The sequence below is a fragment of the Cuculus canorus genome, chromosome 17, assembly GCF_017976375.1.
Source record: "Cuculus canorus isolate bCucCan1 chromosome 17, bCucCan1.pri, whole genome shotgun sequence".
Lineage (NCBI taxonomy): Eukaryota > Metazoa > Chordata > Aves > Cuculiformes > Cuculidae > Cuculus > Cuculus canorus.
The window spans coordinates 1306722-1328556 of record NC_071417.1 but is presented as its reverse complement, the minus strand read 5'-3'; the positions used below and the strand labels follow the sequence as shown (position 1 = coordinate 1328556).

At 43.8% G+C, this 21835-nt stretch overlaps 1 protein-coding gene across 22 annotated transcripts in view; it reads left to right on the top strand.

Moving 5' to 3' along the window:
- FBRSL1 (fibrosin like 1) overlaps positions 1–21097 on the top strand; it is a 539160-nt gene extending 518063 nt beyond the window's left edge. For 5 of the 22 annotated variants that reach the window (XM_054082217.1, XM_054082212.1, XM_054082230.1 and 2 more), the window contains 9 exons: positions 795–890; positions 4226–4297; positions 4889–4927; positions 5789–5860; positions 7207–7339; positions 11453–11530; positions 13311–13394; positions 14410–14644; positions 16685–21093. In XM_054082217.1, the coding sequence (XP_053938192.1) occupies positions 795–890; positions 4226–4297; positions 4889–4927; positions 5789–5860; positions 7207–7339; positions 11453–11530; positions 13311–13394; positions 14410–14644; positions 16685–17918 (2043 nt within the window). In that variant the 3' untranslated portion in view covers positions 17919–21093. Of the gene's footprint in view, positions 1–794; positions 891–4225; positions 4298–4888; positions 4928–5788; positions 5861–7206; positions 7340–11452; positions 11531–13310; positions 13395–14409; positions 14645–16684 lie in introns of all 22 variants that reach the window. The other 17 variants (XM_054082216.1, XM_054082228.1, XM_054082222.1 and 14 more) reach the window with 13 other exon arrangements.
- Positions 21098–21835: the final 738 nt, after the last annotated feature.

Here is a 21835-nt window from a genome sequence, read left to right as displayed (position 1 = left end):
TATTTTTTTCAAGGTACAAAATGTTCTTTGGGCTTTTTTTTTTTATTTTTAATCTTTGCCTATTGCATTTTTGCTGCTGCGGCTCTATATTGCTGTGCCTGGGATGGCAGGGAACGCGCAGAAATTGCTAAGTCAGTGGTCATTGCAGTATCTTTGCAGCTGGTGCTTCTCACAGTGCAGCAGCCCGGAGTGCATGGCTCTTTCACAAGATTTTGCTCAGGTCACAGGAGTAAGTGAGACTGGTGGTTTCTTCCTGGTGCTCCCCACTGCTCCAAAGCACAAAACCTCTATGTTTTGGGACTTGTAAAGCTGCTGGATGTGCTCAGGAGAGGCCTCAGCAAAATTAGTCCAACCTCAACTACAAGGTGGCTTGCACATTGCCTGTGGTTAGTGTGCAGTGCAGCATCTTGTGGTTCTTTTTTGCTTTGAAAATTAAAAGTAGGTGACATTTCAAAACAGGACCAATTTGTTTGCTACTGCAGAAAAAATGCAAAGTTAACGGAAGTGAACATAAATCTCAAATTATTCCAATTCCTCTAAAAATCATGAATGCTCTGTGCTTCCTGCAATAGTCCACAAATTTTAAAGGCACACTTGTTCAGCACTATCTAGAAAATTCATTAGATGGGCGCATTTTCCAAGTTTTGGCTTTGCTTTTAAAAAGCAAATTTAGTGTGTATTTTCACTGTGGCACTCATTCAAGACCGACTATTTTTGTATGTGTCAGGCTTGGCACCTACCTCCATTATTGTTCAAGTTGTCCTGTGACATAAGCATTTCTTTTTCTTTTGTAGTTCTTTCCAACCTATCCTCCAGCAATGCCTGGAATGCCACCCATGCTTCCACATTCAGGTCCCTTTGGGTCACTTCAGGGAGCATTTCAACCGAAGGTACAAACTACTTCTTCTGAAGGCTTTGTTCTTTTGCTGGGAGAGAAACTGTATTCAGAGTCGTGTCTCTGGTGATTTTGTGGCACGTGACTTAATGAGCAGAAGCGCAACACGGGGTTGGAAGTGATCACCCCGCAGATCTTTGTGCATCCTCTGCACAAAGCAGCCAGCACTTTAGCAAAAATTTTCTTTTGGCATTACAGATCATTCCTTGGAAGGATGTAGTGGTTCGCTTGGGAGGTCAGCTGAAACTGGAGGAGAAGCATACAGTCAAATGTATTATTTGATTGAAATATTTACAGTTAATAACAGGAAGATGAGTCTCAAATCATTTTATAAATTTAACAGACTGAGATTGCATAAGATAAACTGTGTTTATTCCCAGAAAAAGAGAAATTGACTGTACAAGTGTGGGAACAATAGGGAGAGACTGCTGTAAATGGATAGAGCAATTTGCAGGAGCTGAAATTTTATTCCCAGCTCCGACACTGTCTGACCTTGGGCAAGTCGCTTAAATCTTCTGTTCCTCAGCTTCCTCATCTGTAAAGTTATCTTCCAGTGGGTTTTATAAGGGTTGATTAATGCCTGCAAGCTTGTTTGAGATAGTGTGTTTGAAAGGTGCACTGCAACTGTAACATATCATTACAAGTAGTACTGAGTGGCATTTGGAAATGTTGCCATGATAACCACCATTTTCAATGAATTCTGTGGTGTGCACTGCGTTTTCTTCTCCCAGACATGTTCTTTTTATTAACTATTTTTAAATGTACAGAAAATGTTAAATCTTTCCAAACAAGAAATATGCGTTCTATCTATGTAGCATTAGTTTGAAAAGGGGTCATTTACTCTGTTTTTAAGGTGGTGTGTTTAGCTTCCTTACATATCGTGATTTTAGAGATTTCTTGTCTTGAACTGCTTTTCCATAGAGCTCAGCCACTGTGTTAGAAGGCTTGAAGGACCAACACTATAGCCGGGCCATTTCAGGTTGCGTTTGGAAGGGCATTTCTGTAATCATACCAAGAGCCTGCTTCTCTCAGCAGTCTCACTGACCTCAGTGGAAGTCAGTAATGAGCAACTGCTGCAAGTAAGGCCTTTTAAAGCCTTCCCACTTAATGTTTTTAATGGAAGCTGGAGTATTTCCTCAGTACCCATCCACACATTTTATTTTTTGGATGAGAAATACCTTTTTTTCAACAGGAATTCTATGTATGGTGGCAAAGAGAAGCAGTTGCATCTAAGCAGAGCAAGCAAGAGGGAGAGAACATAGCTGTCCCTCAGTGGAGTTTGTCCGCCAGTATTAATTGTTGCTGTTCTTGCAAGAGATGCCAGGGAGGCCCTGCAGACCCCAAGCTGCTAGGGAGCTTGACCATGCAAGAAAAAGAGCTGCACAAATATGGTGGAATTAGCAAAATTTTGCTAATGTGAAAATAGGGTTCAGGTTTTCTGTAAGGCTGCTGTTAATGAGGAGCTCTTGATAGACCAATAGCATGTGCTCCTGGTTTCCATCTTCATTACAGAGCTTTATAGATACCATCTCACTGTAAAATACCTTAGAACAAAGAGAAGCAGTTATAAAGCAAGAAGGAAGAAGTGAGCACAGACCTGTTGCATCTTTAAACAGTTCTTAGTGCTATAGTATAACTAGCTTTAAACTCATTTTAATGATGGATACATAGGACATTTGCTAGCTTGAGTTTAAGCAGCACAAGGTCACGCTGTGGTGCCATGGTTAATCACCAGCATCACCGATCTCTGGCCAGAGATCTGTATTTACATGCAGTCTAGCATCTGAAAACAAGAGGAACAGTTTGAGAAATGAGTCTGCCACTTTGGCACATTGTTTTCCAGTTTCCTAGAGGACACCAAGCTGAACCGCTGGGCAAAGCCACTCTAGTTGTCATTACTGCATCATTTTCCCATGCTCTCTCCCTCCCAAGCTGTTTGACTAAAGCCTTCATAATTGCTACAGACCTGATGATTTGGGTTTGGCACACTGAATCCTGCACTTCTTGCTTTCTGAAGCGGAGGTCTTGGGTTTGTTTTTCCCCTTCCTGTGTCACTTGCCTACAGCTGTGAGTGTAAATCCACTGCACATAAATCCAGGCTGACGGTAAACTTCTCAGCGAGTTTCCCGAAGGCCATTTCTCACAAGCTAAGAACTTGAAAAGGTCAGAAGTATTCCGTCTACTTTGCTGGAGGAAGCATTCCCATCTTTCTCTAGGGGACAAAGGGACAGAATGACACCATGCTATTAACATGTTGTGATCTTAAAGCTCTTGCCTGTATGATAGCTGTAACTTATTTGCCACCTTATATATACCTCAGCTAACAGACAGGCCCTGAGAGCACAGATCTGCCGGGGGAGTCAGTTGACTTACCTACACATGCACACAGGAGAATTCTCTTTTTAATGAGTCTGGAAGTTACGTAGTCTTAGACAAATTAAAACCTATCTTTCCTCCCACACCCATGATTTTATTCATTCCTTGTACAGTTTGACTATTTGAAATCTACTATAATTTGACCGAAAATGTGAGTAAAGTAATCTCTTGGGGAATGAGGTTTAGCCCCTCTGCACTCAGCTGCGTGGAGGCACCAGGTGCAGTTGCTCTGGGAGTGGGAGATGGATGAATGCCAGAGTGAGAAGACGAACGAGTTCTTAGGGATCGTCTAGGACAGGGCAACAGGTGGGATCCAGGGGAGGAGGAAGAACAGGGATTCATTCAATGAGGTGTTTAATTCTTGCTGGAAAATGATGGGATAAACAATGCAAAGCTAAAAAAGATCCACAAGCACATTCTAAGGTTTCTCATTTTGCCTTGTCAAAGCAAATAGATGGGCTGTTGCCATTTTAGCCGTTGTGTTTTCTAGCCCCAGAGAGAGAGGGGCCGTGGTCCAGTAGGTGGGATGTGGGACTAGGATGCTTGAGTTGTTCTGTTCCTGACTGCTATGCTGGGAAACATGGAGGGAATCAATCCACCTCTCTCAATCTCTCTCCTACTGCCTGCTTGTTTTGTCTAAAGAATAAGCTTGGGGGGCAGGGACTGTCTCTTCCCATCCACTTACCTCCTGCGCAGCACAATGGGGTTGTGATTTCAGTGGGTCTTAGGGGTGTTGCTGTAATGCTGTCACTGCTGCTAAATGATGATAGATGACATGGTGGTTAAATGCTGTTGGCTGTCAGTAAGAGATAACATTTAGCACTAATGTAGCAATATGCGTGTTCAAAGTACAGTACAAACATGGACTAATTAATGCCATTAACATCAGATAGAGATGTTAAATGTACCGCTGGTATGATACAGTATTATTCACTCTCTATTCTTGTCTTTCAGACTTCAAACCCTATTGATGTAGCAGGTAGACCGGGCACAGTCCACCATACGCTGCTGCAGAAGACTCCAGGGGTAGGCAACAATACATAACATTTCTTTCAGCTTATCTGAATTTACAGTAAGCATGGTGATAGCTCATTAAATAAAAAAAGAAAGAGATGGCAGCTGGTAAGCAAACTGGCCTTCTAGACTGGGAATATGCAGTCAGGACAAAGGTTTCTTTTTCTAGTGAGACAACAGTAGTCCCCACCAGTTGTGAATACAAAGGGATGTGTTGACTTCTTTGAACAAAGTCAGAGGGAAATGGGGCAGGAAACCCCTTCAAGGTCTTTCCTTTAAGCGTTGCTTGGAGAGCAGTTTTATGCACTCCGTTTCAGAACGATTATAAGGTGGAGAAAAGCACTGAACCGTTCAGTTGCTGGCATGAAGCAGCTTTGTTTATCATAAAATTCTGCTGAGTTTGGTGCAAGGGATGAAAGAGAAGTTTTAATCCTTCCTTAAGCCTTTTAGGTTTTCCATGTCACAGGGGACTTCTCTGGAACATTGCTTTCTAAATGCTTCTGCTTGTTCAGAGGAAGGAAGTTCTCCACCTTTCTGTATATTGGCTAGTTTTAGAAAGACTGATTGTTTTATTTCTTCTGTTTTATTTATTTTTTTCCGTAGGTGTCAGACCCTTATAGGCCTCCAGTAAGAGTAAGTAAGGTTTGTGGGGGATTTTATATACATATATCTGTATACACACACGCTTCAAATATTGTGCATGTGCTTTTGAAATGTAACATGTCCAGTAGAAAATTTCATGCTCATCCTCTGCTTAAATCAAAATGTCATAGTTAGTTCTTAGCTGCTTCTGATTCATAATGTTTGGGTGGAATCCTGACCTTATTTTGCATCCATTTATGTGCAATAACAGTTTGCAGTGTGAAATAAGGGTCACAGAAGTAAATGACTGTGAGCATGAACAGACATTCACCAGTGATCAGATTCAGTGGCTTAGGTCAATGTGTTTTATTTGTGCTTCTGATGTTCCACAAAAATGCCCTGCAGCTCAGCTGAGAAACATTAACTCGTTCAGCTTTGGCGCTGCTCATCCCTGGTGGCTGTTTGTCCGTACCCTTTTCCTCCCCAAGTAGCCATGATATCCATGCGTGACTTAGCTGCCGTGCAGCAGGGATGAGTGAACAGAGCCTTTTTCAGAAGCAGAACTGCTAACTATGACTTGCTTTCTCTTAAGCATGGATGGCATACTGTTCTTTACTGACATTTATTTTGGTTTATGAAGGGGGGGAGTGCAAGTAAGAAAGAACAAGGCAGAGATCTTAGGTCTCTATGAGATGAGGAAGACATCCCACATCTCACGTTCTCCCTGCTTGTTTCCTTCTTAATTTAAACATCATCTGCTGCAGTATGAAAAAAAAATGTTGATCATCTATTGTGCCGTTGTAGTAATCAGTCTTTCTCGTTGCTTAGCTGCTTGTTTGACAGTAAGGGAAATGAAACGTTCTATCTGATGTAGATTGCTAACGTATAAATTAATCTAAATTCTTGTGCTTTCCATTGCAGAAACCTGGGAAGTGGTGTGCGGTTCATGTACAGATCGCCTGGCAGATCTACCATCACCAACAAAAAATAAAGGTAATTTAGACAGTTTCTGGAACAGTGCCAAGTCTTACAGATTATGTTTTAGCAAGTAATGAGCAGGAAGCAGTTAATGTTGGTGATTCTCAAGCTTGCCTGTATCAATTAACTAACACTTTCAATCCTTTAACATTTATTGTGGCAACTGTAAAGTTTATCTGAGGGCGAGGGAGGTGGGTTGAAGAGTAGCAGAATGAGCGGGAGATTCTAAGTCCACAGCCAGGAGAGAAGAAGAAAGGAGGAGGTGGCAGGGTGTGATTTTGCGACAAATCCATCTTTTTATCAAAGGGTACATGTTAGTGTCATTTCTCTTCTGTACTAATGCCTCCTGTGGAGTATGGAGTATTACCCCGTTCCTCATTAAATGACCAATATGGTGAAGGACAAACCGTAGAGCAAGCGAGTGTATTGATAGTTACTGTATTAGAGATTGTTGGGCTTTCTGTACTGCGGCGATGATAGGAAGAGGGAGGGGGTTAAAACTCAAGAGGAAGCAAGGCACAGGTATGCTGGGATGCTGACAGGCTCAAAGCTCCCTGTGGCAGGCAGAATAGCTGATAATGGGACTTCTCTAGCATTTTATTTTTTCATAAATGCTGTAATTTTAATTTTCATTGATCTCAAATGTTAGATTTTTCATTCCTGCTGTGATTTTATTGTCCCATTAATGAAAACTATTCAGTGCTTAAGTAGGTGCACTGTAATTAGACCCTCTACAAGTTGTGCATTTCTGAATTTTTTATGAGCAAATATACCACCTTTAAGCTACTGAGAGACTTATATGACTTAGGTGTAGTTCTGTCCAAGCTTACTTCTACAGGGGAAGGATAAAAATAGCCTCTAGAGGAGCCTCATAATTTTCTTAATCCTTCGACCTTGTCTGCGTACTGAGCTATAGTAGCTGCAGGAAAGGCATAGTTGAGGAACATCTCTCTCTCTCCAAACCAGAGAAGCAGAACAGATGAGTCTGTCACCCAGCTCAAGACTTTTGTTGGCAGCTTTCTGCCTGCAGAATATTTTTCATCAGGCTGAGAGGCCAACTCATCCTGGGGTGCAGCGCGTTCAGTGTATCATGTTGCATGCTCCACTGTGTGTGCTGAGGGGCTGAGAGCTCACTTCAGCCCGTACTCATGCGAATGAGGCAGGCAGCTGAGAGGCTGTGGAGCAAAATGGCCTTAGAGATGCTGTCAGAGCATGGCCGCGGTACGTGACCAGAAATGCTACTGTCACTCTCGCTAAGTGTCCTTGGCAGGGCTAAGCAGGAGTGAGCCTGAACTCTCTCTCTCTTTTTCTCCCATAGAAAAGAAAGTGTATAATGAGATTGTTTTTATATCATTTGACAGCAAATGCAGCTGGATCCCCACAAGCTAGAGATAGGTGGTAAACTTGACCTGTTCAGCAGACCTCCCGCCCCTGGAGTGTTTCCAGGTTTCCATTATCCACAGGATCTTGCCAGGCCTCTGTTTTCTACTACAGGTAAGGGAAGATCATCATTTGTTGTAAAAAAAAAGTCAGTATGTATAATGTGTGTCTCTAAGCTCTGTGTGCCTCGAAAATTGAAGCAGGCAGGATTGGTTCAGAGGGGTGCGGGGGCACTGGTGACAGCTGGGACTACTGGGCTCTCCGAGCTGCTGAGCTGGGCTCTGCCACCCCCTTCAGTGCAGGGTCCTCCACACGCCACTGCGCTGCAGCACTTGGCTCTTACATTTGTGTCTGTGCAGCTGGTTCTTATGTGCCTGATTAATAGGCTATGGAGTGATTTTTAAAAGCAATTTTGACAAAACACTTGAAAATGTTTCCATTGCACAGGATTGGAAATGGCCCTGGTCTCTTTCTTGCTTTTGTATTTGCCGTGTTATTCTTCTTAGCTCCTGCACTCACCAAGCTTCTGTTTGTTTTCTGAAAACAAGTGTTTTTTGTAAAAGGAGGACTTCCGTAACAGCATTGACAATATCACAGAAGGTGTATTTGGCAAGTGTTTGAGTTTTAAATATAAAATCCCCCTGTGTGTTATGAAGTCCAGCAATCTCGCTTAAAATGGCATATTGAATTTTTTGAAAACAAAGAATTAAATACACTTTACATTGATCGATTGCTTTCCAATCTGTTGGAGAAGTAATTACAATTAATGCAATTACCAAAGTGCATTAAGCCTCACTGTGCTGTTCTTGATGGCTCTGACTGCAGGAGTCTGCAAGTCTGACATTCTAGTTTTGGAGGTCTCTCTGAATTCACGTGGATGTCCATCAACCAAGTGTTGGTTTTGTTCTGTTCCTGGGGTTAACTTTCCCCCTATACTTTTTCAGATTTTCCTTCTGTGTTTGAGATGCTCAAGTCTGCCTTCTGAATGGGCTCTGTCAGTTGATGAGGTGTGACTTAGCTCTCTGAGTATGTAATTAATTGGCAGATATTGTCATTTTCTTTCCTATCTTTACTCTGGCTTGATGATGCAGTATTGCGCTCTCATTCTAACTCGGGGCAGACATGATCATATTCAGCCTTGGTTCAACCCCGTTGAAATGAATGAGTTAGAAATGTTTTTAATTCTGTCCCCAACGTAACTGCAACAGATGAGGATCAAGCTGAAACCTCTGTGAGAATTGATATTCAGCTGCAGTTGTCAGATAGCCTTCAGGAGCTCCAGCAGTGGTTCAGTCTTTTTGCCGCTGTCTATGGATGGAAATTCTTAAACATCAAATGCGCATTTGTACCACATATAATCAGTGCAGGTGTTGGCTGTACGTTGTAGGATGCTACCCTGTATCTTGGTCTCTGTAAAGGTACCTTAATAAGTGTGGGAGTAAGGTATTTATTGCATTTGCTTGCATGCATAAGCACAGCTTATTTACAAACCTCTGACTGTTTTTCTCTGGTGGCTCTTCCCTTATCACCATCCTCAGTCTTTCCTGTGTGGTTGTTACAAGAATCTTGTTTTGTGTGTGGTTTTGCTGCTGAGGGTTATATAGGGCAGAGTTTACCCTAACAGGCACAAAAGCACCAGTCCAGTCAGTATCTTGAACTTCTTGTCTTAAAGATGCGAGCATGGCTTGCTTTTCCATTCATAAAAGGAAGAAGGCAAGTAGTATGGAATAGAAACATTAAAGAAGGCAAATTAATAGAAAACTTTCACTAGAGATAAACAACCTTACAGCAACTTGTCCATGAGTACATTAATCACAAGAGGCATCACACGGTAAATCTAGGTAAAGAGTGCTATCAAAGTGAACAAACACTGCAGCTGTAATATATAGATGAATAAATCTTTTACTCTGCAATATCCGAGGCATTCTTTTCACCTTATCGAACAAGCGTGCAGTTGATGTGAATCATTGGTTCTGCTGCATTGCCTGGTTACTGTGGGAGACATAAGTTATCTTAGGGCCACCTGTCTTCAGGACGGATGTTTGGCTGCCTGGCAGGCGCTATGTTTAATAACCACCTGACAGCATGCAATGCCGCTCCTGGCTTTCTCTGGAGGATTTTATTATCAGCCTGTGTAGTTGAGTTTGTAAGCCGTCTCCTTTGAAGAAATCTCCTATCCATTATACACCTTCTGAAATCTTAAAGGATTAGAAAGATGACAGTCTCCATCCGTCTTGAAGCATTGGAGCAGTCAGAATGTTTATAGATAACTCCAGGCCTCATTGCTGTGGTCTCTCTCAAGTTTCCTCAACTCATTTTCTGGCTGCTCAGGTTTGTGGTGCCCATGCTGGTAAGGGATATGCAGTACTGTTTCCTTCTCTGATTTTATAGTCAGCTCATCTTCTGAACACATGGGTGCATTTTACAACGACCGTCTGTTGTTCAGCTCTGTCACCAAGAAACACCGGGTCAGGAGATGATCAGCACCTCCATAAAACGCTGTTTGGGCTTTGTTCAGAATGCAGTTTCCCCTGTGTTTATTAATTTCTTCCCTCCATTTCCCCTGACTTTTGCTGTGACCTTCCATGATGTTATCAGCACTGATAACGTATGGTGGAAACATGCATTTGATGTTGCTTGGAGATAATGAGCAGGAACTTACCAGAGCAGGTCTGCCACTGGTGGGGGAATCATCTGTATGGGCCACAGAGAAGGCAGAAGTCTTTGTGGTGAAGGTAACAGGAGATCTGGAGTGCCAGGTGGGAGGAGAAGGATCATAATCCTCTTTCCTATAATAGAAAGTTATCACTTGAGAAAGCAGTGATAGTTGCTGTTAGTGAAGAGCCTGTGTTTATGCCCAGTGTGGCTGCTGATGTTCACTGGTGTTGACCTGTTACTCCTGCCAGTAGGAAGGGAGGTTAACTTTTTATCAACAAAATATGCGGGACAAGAGCCCTGAAAGGTTTTGCTTAGATGTTGGTCTATTTTTCGCATGACTTAAATTGTCCTCAGGAAAGTGCTGCCTCTGTCATTGTGTAGAATTACCAATTTCTAAAGAAACGAGACCATTAATGCACAGGTATGGCAGGTCTTGCTTTCAGCAAGGGAGACAGAAGTTGGTTTTGCATCCAGGCAGCTCCTGAAAGTTACGATTGTTGCTAGTTCTGCTTTGTCTGCAGTAGTTGGAAGTCCTGGCTGGGCGGAGGCACCAGAAGGATGGTCACAGTCGAAAGGGCTGGGGAGGGCTGGTCTTGTCAGTGTAGTACTTGAGCCACAGAAACATTTTGTCACACATCTGAAACGTAAATATTCAAAAGTTGATTTCAGGTGCATCCTAAAAATCATCTCTACTAATCACAGGGGGCAAAAGCCAGGCCCGTGAGATTGCCCAAACATACTGCTATTCGCAGAATATGTCGGAGTTAATCCTCCAATAAACATGTACCCTAGCGTCAGGTAGCAGCAGTTCTTTTCACACTGTGGTTGCAAACCCCTTAGGGTCCACGTGCATCTGCCTGCAGAGGAGGCAAATCTCCCATTTTCTGCTTTGAAATGAGAGCAGAATTTTCTGCCTGAGCCAGGTCCACCTTCAAATACAGGACAGATCTGGTTGTCTCGGCCCATTCTCACCCCTTGCCTCAACCTAACATAATCCAGTGTGCTCAGCAGTGGTGTTCCTTTCCCACAAGGTAGTGTGGCACCGTGGCAATGAGCACTGTCTAGGAAAGGGAAAAAAATACTGCAGGGGGGAACCTGTGGATGCAGGGACAGATGTGAGAGCGTAGATGGAGCTCTCATGGGAGAGGCATGATGGATGTTCTCTGTGTGCCTGTCATTAATAGTTGTTTCATATAGACTCTAATCAGTCGCTTCCGAGCACCTTCTGTCTGGGCCCATAACCTGGGCTGACCCTTTTTAATGTAAACACAGAGTAATGACTGAAAATGCCAGACAGAGAGATTCACTTCTTCCTTTTAACACAGGTGAGCAGCAACACTCAGTGCAAGGTCTCCTCCTGCCTCCTAGTGCCCACAGACTCCTTTAAAGGGCACTTGGAAAAACCCTGCCTGTAGCTCTCTCTGCTGATGTTTGGGGTCTTCCCCTGCGTGTGCCGTGTTTAAAGCTGGCCAGTACCTTTCCATCTGGCTCTTGAATGTGATGATCAGGACTTCTGTGTGTGCCAGCAGTCACTTGCCACTGAACTAAAGAGGGCTCTTGTTCTCACAGGTGCGACACATCCAGCCACCACCCCTTTTGGTCCATCACCTCACCACAGCAGTTTCCTGCCCACTAACCACTTGGCAGGTAAGTGTAAGTAAACCCTGCCTTCACCTCCACACCTCCGACCCTTTCCTGGCTCTCCGCTGTGGTCCTGCCTCAGGGCGCTGTAGCACTAGGGGAGGGAGAGGCTTAAGCAGTCTCAGGAACCAGAAGCCCTCCCATCCCCCCAGCCTCTGCTCTCCTCCAAAAGAGGGGGGCAGGATTAGCAGACCCTCTCCTGCAAGAGAAGAGGGCGTTGCAGGGCAGGCGAGGCTGTCACCACTGGGGCGCTGCGCAGGAGCCGAACTGTGACCTGTAGAGCCCATCTGTGCCGCTGAGCTTACCCCAGGAAATAGGGAGGAGATATATGCAAAAGTACCCGAACAAGCCACGGCTTAAAATCGGCTCCTCCCATACCATTTCTCACCTATCAAAGTTCTTGGCCAGGTTCTTTGTTAAAGTTCACTGAACAGTTCCTGGCAAATAGCTGTTCTGCACATTTTGCCAGGCTTTCGGTTTCCTAATTGGCAGTAAGTAGAGCCCAATTTTCTCCAATTTCCTCATTTTAGAAGCTCACAAGGAGCTCACTGCTAATTAAAGTTCAAGTTCTGTTGATTAAAGTTTTAGTAACACTCATCCAATCAGTAAATGTGGCATGCCACGTGACCTAGTAGACTTTTTTTCTGTTGCAAATACCCAAATTTACATCAATCCCTGAACATTCTGTCAGAAATAGCTGTATCTCTACAGAGTCACTGTACTACTTACTATCAAAGAGGAAGGGCAAGAGCAAGTATTTAAAAATAAGTAAATAAGCAAATAGCTGTTTGCTTAAAGATCCGAACTACTTGTGCTGTTTGCCTTGATATTTTAAATGTAAGGATATCTGTAAGGAAGTGGAGAACATTGCACCTCCTGTAACACAGCAAGGTAAAGACTTTGAAGAAACAGTCAAAAAGCCAGTGAGAAGAAGGAGGAATTGTTTAGACATGACCAGTAGGAAAGAAAACAAGTACACCAATATAAGTTAATCCATAGCCATCTCTGAAGTGCAGAAACCTGAGTTGGGCTATATCTGCTCAGAGAGGAACCTCTACTGATGATGGGTACTTTAAAGAAAAAAAGGGCAGGACTTTTTATAAAAAGTGACAAGTGCCAGGAGCCAAATAGTCAGACATTTGACTAGAAAAGGTAAGATTCATGTTTTGCCTCGGGATACAAGCCTCCCATGCCTTTGTCATAGTAGCTCCTAAGGCTACACTATCATTTCCACCACCATTGGGATCAAGGAAGCTATAACGGGAGAGGATTTAAGCACAAACAGGCAAATGTTGGTTGGTGTAAGGATGTGTATCCATAGCCATTAGCTTAGGACTGTCTCTGTGCACTATTACAAAGGTAGAAAGTTGTGTACAGAAACAAGAATGAAGCGATGCATCCCCTCAATATGCTGAGCAAGCAGCCTGCAGAGGTTCTTCTTCCAAGGCAATTGCAATGCTACTGCTGCTATTAGTACTGATAAGGAGGAAGAGTTATAGCTCAGCAGCAGCCACCTTAATTTCAGCTATTAGACTTTAATTTCTACCTCCCCTCTGACTGGCAAAGCAAAGTTTATTACAGCACCTGTTTGCAGAGTGAGCACTGAATCCCTTCTCCATTTTAACATGATGGGAATTTTCTGTGCAAAGAACCTTGCAATGAGAAGGATCAGCTTAAAGTCTGGCCTAATCCTACTTGGATTCAGCCCGTAAAGAAGGGGAGGGGTGCGTTTCATTCTCCAACATTCTTGGCTAAATGCCTGCTAAATCCCTGTTTGCCTTTCCAGATCCATTTAGCAGGTCAAGCACCTTCAGCGGCCTTGGGAACTTAGGCAGCAATGCCTTTGGAGGATTAGGCAGTCATGCTCTGAGTAAGTACTGGCTGGGTTACTGCAGACAAACATCCCTTCCAGAAAAGCCACATGCTAATATTTACAGCAGCTGGTGGTAGTTTTTAAAGAAGTTTAATTCCTAACCTCCATTCTCCTATCTGAAAACACTGCACCTAAGATTTCCAGGTCTCTGCGGTGGGAGCTTTTCTGCGTATCACAGACATCACTAGCTGTGCTCTATGTCTCCTTGCTGCTGAAGGTTGGTACCTTGTGTGCTCCTAGAGGTGCTAGAGCTGCAAGACCCCACTGAGTTCTGGGGCCCTACGGGTACCTAAAGTAACACCCTTCAACGGTGAAGATGTGCATTGGGACAGCTATTGATGATTCTCCTAATTCAGCGTGTAGAATCCCTCTGTAATGATTGTCTGAAGTGTAAATTACCTGTCTAAATGATTTTACTACAAAAACATGCTACCTGTAGTCAAAACGTGCTTTGAGAGCCACACATAAGGGAGCATGCTTTTGCATCTCATGGTGCAACAGGAATCAGTTGAAGATTGATGGAGGAAAATCTAGTGACTGTTCTGAAAACCCTATAGTCAAGCTCTGTTTTCATGCACACACATACATACCACCAACTAGTCTGGTTTCTTTAACAAAAAAGTCCCTGAATCCTCAGCTGCAGGCAGCTGACTGCTTGTAACTACGCATAAGTTAAAGTTTCTGCCAGTGAGAGGAGCTGAGGAAAAATATTGCTTTTATGCTGGAACTCTTGCTAGGGTTTGGGGGAGAAGAGGAGCTGGGCCTTTTCAGTCATCTCTGAATTACACAGATGTATTGTTAAAGCTTCTTCCGCCAACAGCCCTGAAAGAGCTGGTGGATCTTACACCCAGTGTTGAAGTGTCCACCTGCTAGTAGCTCCTCCTCACCATAAGCTCCACATTAAAAAGTCTCGAGAGAACAGTTCTGGTTGTGATTAGCATTGTGAAAAATGTATGTGTAATTATTTGGTCTGAATTACTTTTAACTCTTCCCCCCCCTTCCATTATTTTAGCTCACAACAACATTTTTACTCATAAAGATGGCCCAAACCTGCAGAATTTCAATAATCCCCATGAGCCATGGAATAGACTCCATCGGACCCCACCGTCCTTCCCAACACCTCCACAGTGGCCCAAGCCCACTGATTCCGAACGAAGCTCCTCAGTGACGAACCATGACAGAGACAGAGAGCGAGAGCCAGAGAAGAGGGATCTTTCTCTGAGCAAAGATGACAGAGACAAAGAAAGGTGAGCAGTGTGTGCTTCTGAGCACTTTCTTCTAGGCTTCTTTTTACTCTATATTTTTTCTATTTTTTCCAATCTTAAAATCATCTTTAGAGCGAAACGTTGCTTGTCTTTGAAGCACCTGGTAGGCCTCTCCTTCAGATAAGCACAAGTACTAGCAATACAGAAAATGCTTCTTTGCCTTTTAGGATTTGTCCTCAGTGGAAATACGGTGTGCCAGTCCCCACTGGTAGGTTAATAACAAGCACCAGGCTCGGGCAGTGCTTGTGTCACTGTGTTTTCAGGGTGCACTTGGTTGTTTTCAGTGCAGTTGCTTTAGGATTGCTGTATATTCTGAAACCATGAAGGCAGCGTTGTGATGGGTCCTTCGGAGTCAGTCTAGTTCTTGTTACTGTGCAGATACGCTGATGAATACAAATGTTAGCTGGACATTAACAGGATAAAAATGCAAATGCCTGGGTCTGGAGCAGTGTGGATATATCCATTAGTAAAACTGATTTTTAAAAATTGCATTGTAGACAAACCCTTATTAACGATGACAGGACGGGATCACCTGGGCTTCGGTTACTTTATTAGCTTCCAGTTACATGATTTTGAAGCTATAAAGCCCTTTATGTTTCAGAGCCTGCTTGTCTCCAACAGGCTGCTTCTTTGAAGGCGGTAACAGCCTGCAAGCCTTAAATGTGTGTATTTGAGTGGTGGTAGGGGGGTCAGAGTTTGCCTGGAGTGCTTTTAATGAACTCTTCAGGCAGTGCCCGTGAACAGGGTTATATGGAAGCAATAGGCTGAAAATCATCTTGCTTGAATGTTAAATTGTCTGACACCCTTGCATGGAAAGTCATTCAGATGGAAGCTCCCTTCTCGGTTTTAGTGCACTTCATTTGCAAACCAAGGTCACTTTACACTCAAGAGCGTTCACACGGGGGTTAACATCTCCATTACACTGCTATTAATTCAGCTTGAGCTGTCCTCAGCATCCCTGGTTGGACATGGTTTTAATAAACCACATCCTTGACCAGCAATCAGGACTACCGCAGAGGAAGAAGTCTGGGTTAGCAAACGTAATCCCAAGAGATAAATGCTTCCACAACTCCCTGAAACACCTCCAGCTTTCAGCACTTGGAGGTCTCGAAAGCAAACCCGGCATAAAACGTGGGCATGAGTGAGCCTCTCAGCTGCATAATGCGGTTCTCTCAGTCACACCATCATACTTTGCACTAAAGTGTGTCTCATTCAGAGCAAAGTGCTTTTAAGAGGTAAGCATTATTTGTTCCCCTCTTAAAAAGGTGGGAGTAACTGTCACTAATTGGCTTGCTCAGACAGAGGTGCAGTTAGAAAGGTAAACCCCACTCTCCTGCCTGTCTCTAAACCATGGACATTGTCATCGAACCCTTTGTTCCTCATAGCAGGTCCTCGTGAAATCAAGGTCCATCACTCTGTTTCATGGCTTATTTAAGGATGTTTTTTCTTTATGCAGTAGCTTAACTACCAAAGCTGCCAACAACAAAAAAATCTACTGGAGCTTCTTGGGAAAAGCATCACGTTATGGCTGCTTCCAGTCAACAAGGCTGTCTTGTGGATGACCTGCATTTGTTTCTGCAGGCTTCTGTGTTGTGTGCCTGGGTCCATATTTTAGGAAAGGAACCTGAGTTAAAGGTGTTGCAGGCAGGAAAATCATTGTCTGGCAGCAGGATGTATATATAAATACACAAAAAAAAAAAAACTGTCTAGAATTCCTCTTTCCCTCCATTCCTCAGTGAAGTGGCCGTTCCTTAAGGTGAAGGGACTGTTCTTTCAAACGCATCCCCAGTCCAGTCCCCAGGTTTGCAGACCTTCACAGCGTTGTTGTTCTGTACAGTATAGGAAAGAACGTAGCGCTTATCTCCTAGTGTTGTGTTGTCACGGCTACCTGATGCCAGCAGAGCTTTTCAGATCATTTTCTGCGCGCTCTCGGATTACACTAGACACAGCGCTGGGCCTGTCCAGCATCACATGTGTGTTTGTTCCCTCAAAACTAAGGATGTCTGTTCTCTCCTTTTACAGGGACCTCTTGGATAAAAACAGACATTCAAACAGATCCTCACCGGCATCAGCTCCAGTGACACATCAGATAAGCAATCTCATCCGCAGCAACAGCCAAACCTCCAGCGATCCCATCAGGCAGGTCAGCCTCAGTGAAAGGGAGAGGTCCAAAGAACCTGAACGAGAGCACCCCGACCGTCTGAGAGAACCACCCATAGCAGAACACAAGATTAAAGAGAGCCGTTCCCCAGTGAAGGAGACCCCAAGCCATGATAAGAGACCCTCTGAGGACAACACAAAGCCAGTAATCCAGTCTGTATCCCCGTACAGCAAACCTGCACTAAGCGAGAGCTTGAAGCTTACCAATCTAATGAGCAAGGATATGGAGAGAAAGACAGAGCTTCCCGGTGACCTCCAGAAGATTAAGAATGACATCAAAGTCAAAGAGGAGAGGAAAGAAGACAGTGATGTGCTGGTGGTAGGGTCTGAACCTTCACAGCACTCCCGATCGGTGGAGCATCCCCCACCACCTACTTTACATGGATTATCGTTGCCTCACTCGATGGCTGCCTCTATGCCCATCTCCATGGGCAGCGTGCACCAGATGAACAACATGAATGTTCTGGACCGCAGCAGAATGATGACCCCGCTCATAGGCATGAATCCTTTGTCAGGAAGAGAGAGGCTGCCGCATCCTGGATTTTCTTGGGATCCAATGAGGGACCCATTGCGAGATGCCTACCGGAGCTTAGACCTGCACCGTCGAATGGACTTCCAGCTCCGGACAGATCCTATCCATAGGTTCCCCACCACATCTGGATTTTACGACCATGAGCGTTCTTATAGAGACAGGGAACCACACGACTATAACCACGAAAACCTTCTGGAAGCCCGCCGAGAGCAGGAGCGGTTGCGGCAAGTGGAGGAAAGAGAGCGCTTGCACTTACGGGAAGAACTTGAGCGTGCCAGAATGCACCACTTGCACTCGTCCCCCATCGAAAGTCACCTGGCACACGTGCCATCCTTCATGCCTCATTTAAGCGGGATGCATTACCCCAGACTGAGTCCATCCACTGCCATGCACAACGGGATTTTGAACAGGAACCCGCCAACCGCAGCGCTGAGCGCCCCTCCACCGCTGGTACCAGCGAGCAGCACCAGACCTGCCTCCCCACGCAGGACTACCCCACTCACAAACTCAGAGTCCAGGGACTATTCCCCCTCTAGGAACCCCAAAGAAGTAGAGGCACGATAGTCCCCAACATTGAATTTTAAACTCGCCTGTATATAAAACAAACAAACAAAACAAAAAAACAAACAGGAGAAAAACAACAAAAACAAAAAAACAAAAAGCAAACCTTTTACAAAATGCACTGCTGTAAACTTTTTTTTTAATGTAAAATTTGTAGAAGTTAAGCACATTTCCATAAATAAGGGGGTCGGGGATGCAGACTTTCCAACAAGAAGGTTGCTGAGAATGGGAATTTAATATATAGGTATTGATTTTTTGGTTTTGTTTTTCATTTCTGTGCTAAAAAAAAATGAGTTAAGAATATCAAGTTTGTACATTTTTTCCCAAATATGAGAAACATTTTTAATGGATTTGTATTTTTTTTAATTTTGTGCTCTTTATTCACTTAAAAAAAGAAGAAATTTTGCTTTTGTTTTTAGTTAAATTTGCATTTTAAAGGCCTCAGATCCTTAAGAAAAAAATACCCAGGGTTTCTTAAAAGTATTATTTATGGAAATACTGTAGTTTTACAGTCCACTGTGAGGTTCCCTTCTGAGGCCAATTGATCACTTACCTTGGTACTTTGGAACCGAAGTTACAGATATATATTAAAATATTAATAATAATAATAATGTACAAAACTGTTTGTTTTTTGCCTTATTATATTATGCAGAAATTTAAGAGGAATTTTTTTTGACTTCTTGTTTTAAACAAAAAGAAAAAAAAAACAAAGAAAACAAACTGTAAATAATCTGTTAATATAAATGTACACCAATATTAAATTCTTAACATAGGTAGACTTTATAAAAATGGTTTCTAGAACCACTCTGGTTATTTGTTAACATGGTTACAACTCATACTCTTGTCACAGTCAGAAATTCACGCTCAGAAAGCTAAGTACGGCATATATACTTCAACTATGCAAGAACTCGGAGGCAGGTCGTAGTGGATGTTGGGGGGAGGAAGGTTTAAAAAAAAAAGCAACCCAAAAAACAACCAACTCGCAACTATGGAGACAGCATGGAAGTGGCGTGCGGGCAGGAAGAAGGATGCTTGTGTTTAACAAAAAAAAAGAGAGACTGAATTTTTTTGTCCAAACACAAGGGACAGTTCGTCGAGGAAGGAAAGAGAGACACGCTCCTGGAAGGGAATTTTGGTTTCCTACTTTTCAAGCTGGCAAAAGCAGATGGAACTGGCACAGTACCATGCGGCAGACCCTTTCCTTATTTTTTTTTCCTTTTTTTTTCCTCTTTTTTTGTGTTGTGGGCAGGATCGCTGGCAAGCAAGGACAATTTTCCGTGGACCCCTTGTGCTAATTGTGCAGTGTTCTTATTGGAATCTGTATACAAGACAAAGTAGAATTTTAGGAGTGCAAAAAAAAAAGTCTAATGGTTGATTAAAAAAAAAAGAAATTCTGATATATTATCTATAGTACATGAAGACCATAAGCAAATGTTTGTTTCAGTGTGGTTCTGCCTTGAACTGCTTTTTGGCATGATTTATTTTTTATTTCCAATTTTACTTTTCATCCATATGTAAATTTTGCCATGTTTTACTTGCTGTACCATTCCCCCCTCCCTTATTTTATTTTTCAGTGTCCATGTTTTATATATCCTGGGCTTTTTCTCTCTAGTTAATTCAGCCATCCGCTACTATTTTCTTGGCTCTGTAACTCTTGTTTCCCCCCCTCCCCATCCTCCCCCCTGCACCCCCTGTAATTTTAAACATTCAGTTTCCTTGTAGATCAATGAAGATAAATACAACATTGATTTTGGATGAAAAAGGGAGTTGAGTGTTTGTGCGTGGCAGCCAGCGCTGACGCTGTGTTGATGGTGCGTGGTGGCTGGGAAGAGGCAGCCGCAGCCCGTGGAAGGGGCTGGCGCTGGGAGAGGGGGTTATTTTGGTTGTGGATTTCTCCCGGCAGAAGGAACGTTGCAACGCTTCGGAGGCGATGGCTGGGGTGGACACGACCTGGGGAGGAGAGAAGGGCTGCAGCTCTCCGCCTGGTGCTCTCTACCTCCTGCCTCTTCTGCTGCTGGAGAAGCCAGAGTGGGGAAGGAAGCACAGCTTGTTTGAAGGAATCGCGCTCCCGGCATCGCTACAGGACAGTTATCGCCTCGAGCACTGTTCTCCCCATGCATTTTCATTTCCTTCCCTGGCTCTTCCCCTAGGCTGAGTGCAGACATCTGCAGGGGCATGGAAAAGTGCTCCGAGCCCCTTTGCTCTCAGTAACTGATTTAGCAGTGGGCGACTGTGCTTTAACAGCATGTTACAGCTTCTGTTTTTAAGTTTGCGTGTGACTAAATTACCGAGCATAAAAAAATAAAATGAAATAAAATAGCAGGGTCCTTAATCTGATGAAAAGAGGCTTAAAACAAAATAGGCATTAAAAATCAGCACCTGCTCTCCCAGCTGAAATTGGAGGAACATTTAACACGTGGTGGAAGGGAAAAGTGTGTTGGACTTGGCATAAAAATACTGGTAATGCTGGCTGGGCGGGGGGGTTGTAATTCTCACCCGGTGCCATTGTCCAACGTGGCATCTTGTTTGACACCCCCTTAAACACAGAGCTGCATCTTCCCGGTGCAAAGTGCGAGCAAGGGGGGAGGTTAGGGCACACTTGGCAAAAATATGAAAGTGGACCCTACCCTTTGGAAGCATTTGGTTTGTGTACAATTCAAGAAGCAAGCATTAAATCAATGCCATGCTCCCCTGGCATTCCTGAAGGATGGCTTATTGCAGCCACACCGGTGCCAGAAGAATTCATCATGACTGATGTTGTGGCAGCCTGAATATTAAAAGGAAATCAGCGGTTTGCCATTTACTGTATCAGGAGGCATTGCTCTTACGCTTGCGGAGGATGACCCATCAATAATGCTGCACTGCGGCGGGATTCCTGTGGAATTACGCAGTGCTGAATATCAGCCTCCTTGCGAAACGGTTCATCATGATTAATGATATTATTACCTAAACAGAGAAACTAATTAATTCAGCCTTATTCCTTGTAGCAACCCCAGCTGAGCCTTCTTCTGCTAAAAAGAGCTGTTACAGAAGGGCTTCCTGGGTTTTATGCGTTTCTACTGCTGTTGAGCTTTCATTTTGTGCAGTTTTTACCATTTTTATTATCCTTTCATCCATCTCCCTAGAGATTTCCCTCAGTCACCAACAAAGGGTGGCATCTAGCAGACAAATGACAGTGGGTGGCAGGAAGAGGATGGGATGTGTAAGGTCCGTTGCTCACCTCGGGCAGCCTGTGTTTAAAGAGGTGCTCAGGAAGCGTTAGGAGGGAGAGCAGCTCTTGCACTATGTCCAAAGCAGGTGCCACACACCACTGCAGCTCAGTGGAAGGAGACCCAGTGTGCACCCTCTTCAGGTAACGGGCTGATCTTGGACTGGTCAATAAAACATCATAACCAGAATTATTTGTGAAAAAGATTAACTGGTTTTTGACAAAAAGTTCTAGTACTTCCCTAAAAAGCAAGCTTTATTGCCTAAAATAGGCACATGGGAATTGTCCATCCCTGCCTTTATAGATACCATAAATATTTAGAGTTAGTTATTGGTGACCCCCAGTTAGACAAACCAAGCGTTGATGTGGGGGAGCACCAGGACTCTGCAGAGTCTGAGCAACGCCAGCAGCACCCAGGTCCAGAAGACACAAGAACCCAGGAGAAAGACTGCAATATCCTGAGAGCTTAGGCAAGAGCAAGACGCAGCAGCTTGGCTTCGGGCAGGCTGGCAGCTGCCGGTATAAGAAGTAAGTCTTAAGCCAAGGAGCCCTTGTAGTGGGGAAAGCAGGGGTTGTGTTTTCCTCAGCTCATACTAAATAAAGAACGGGAAACCTGTACCTTCTTCAGGAAATTCCTTTTTGCCAAAGCCTTAGGAAAACAGTTGCCTTGCAGTTTGAAGGAGGGGGGATTTTATTAATGGCCTTGTGACAG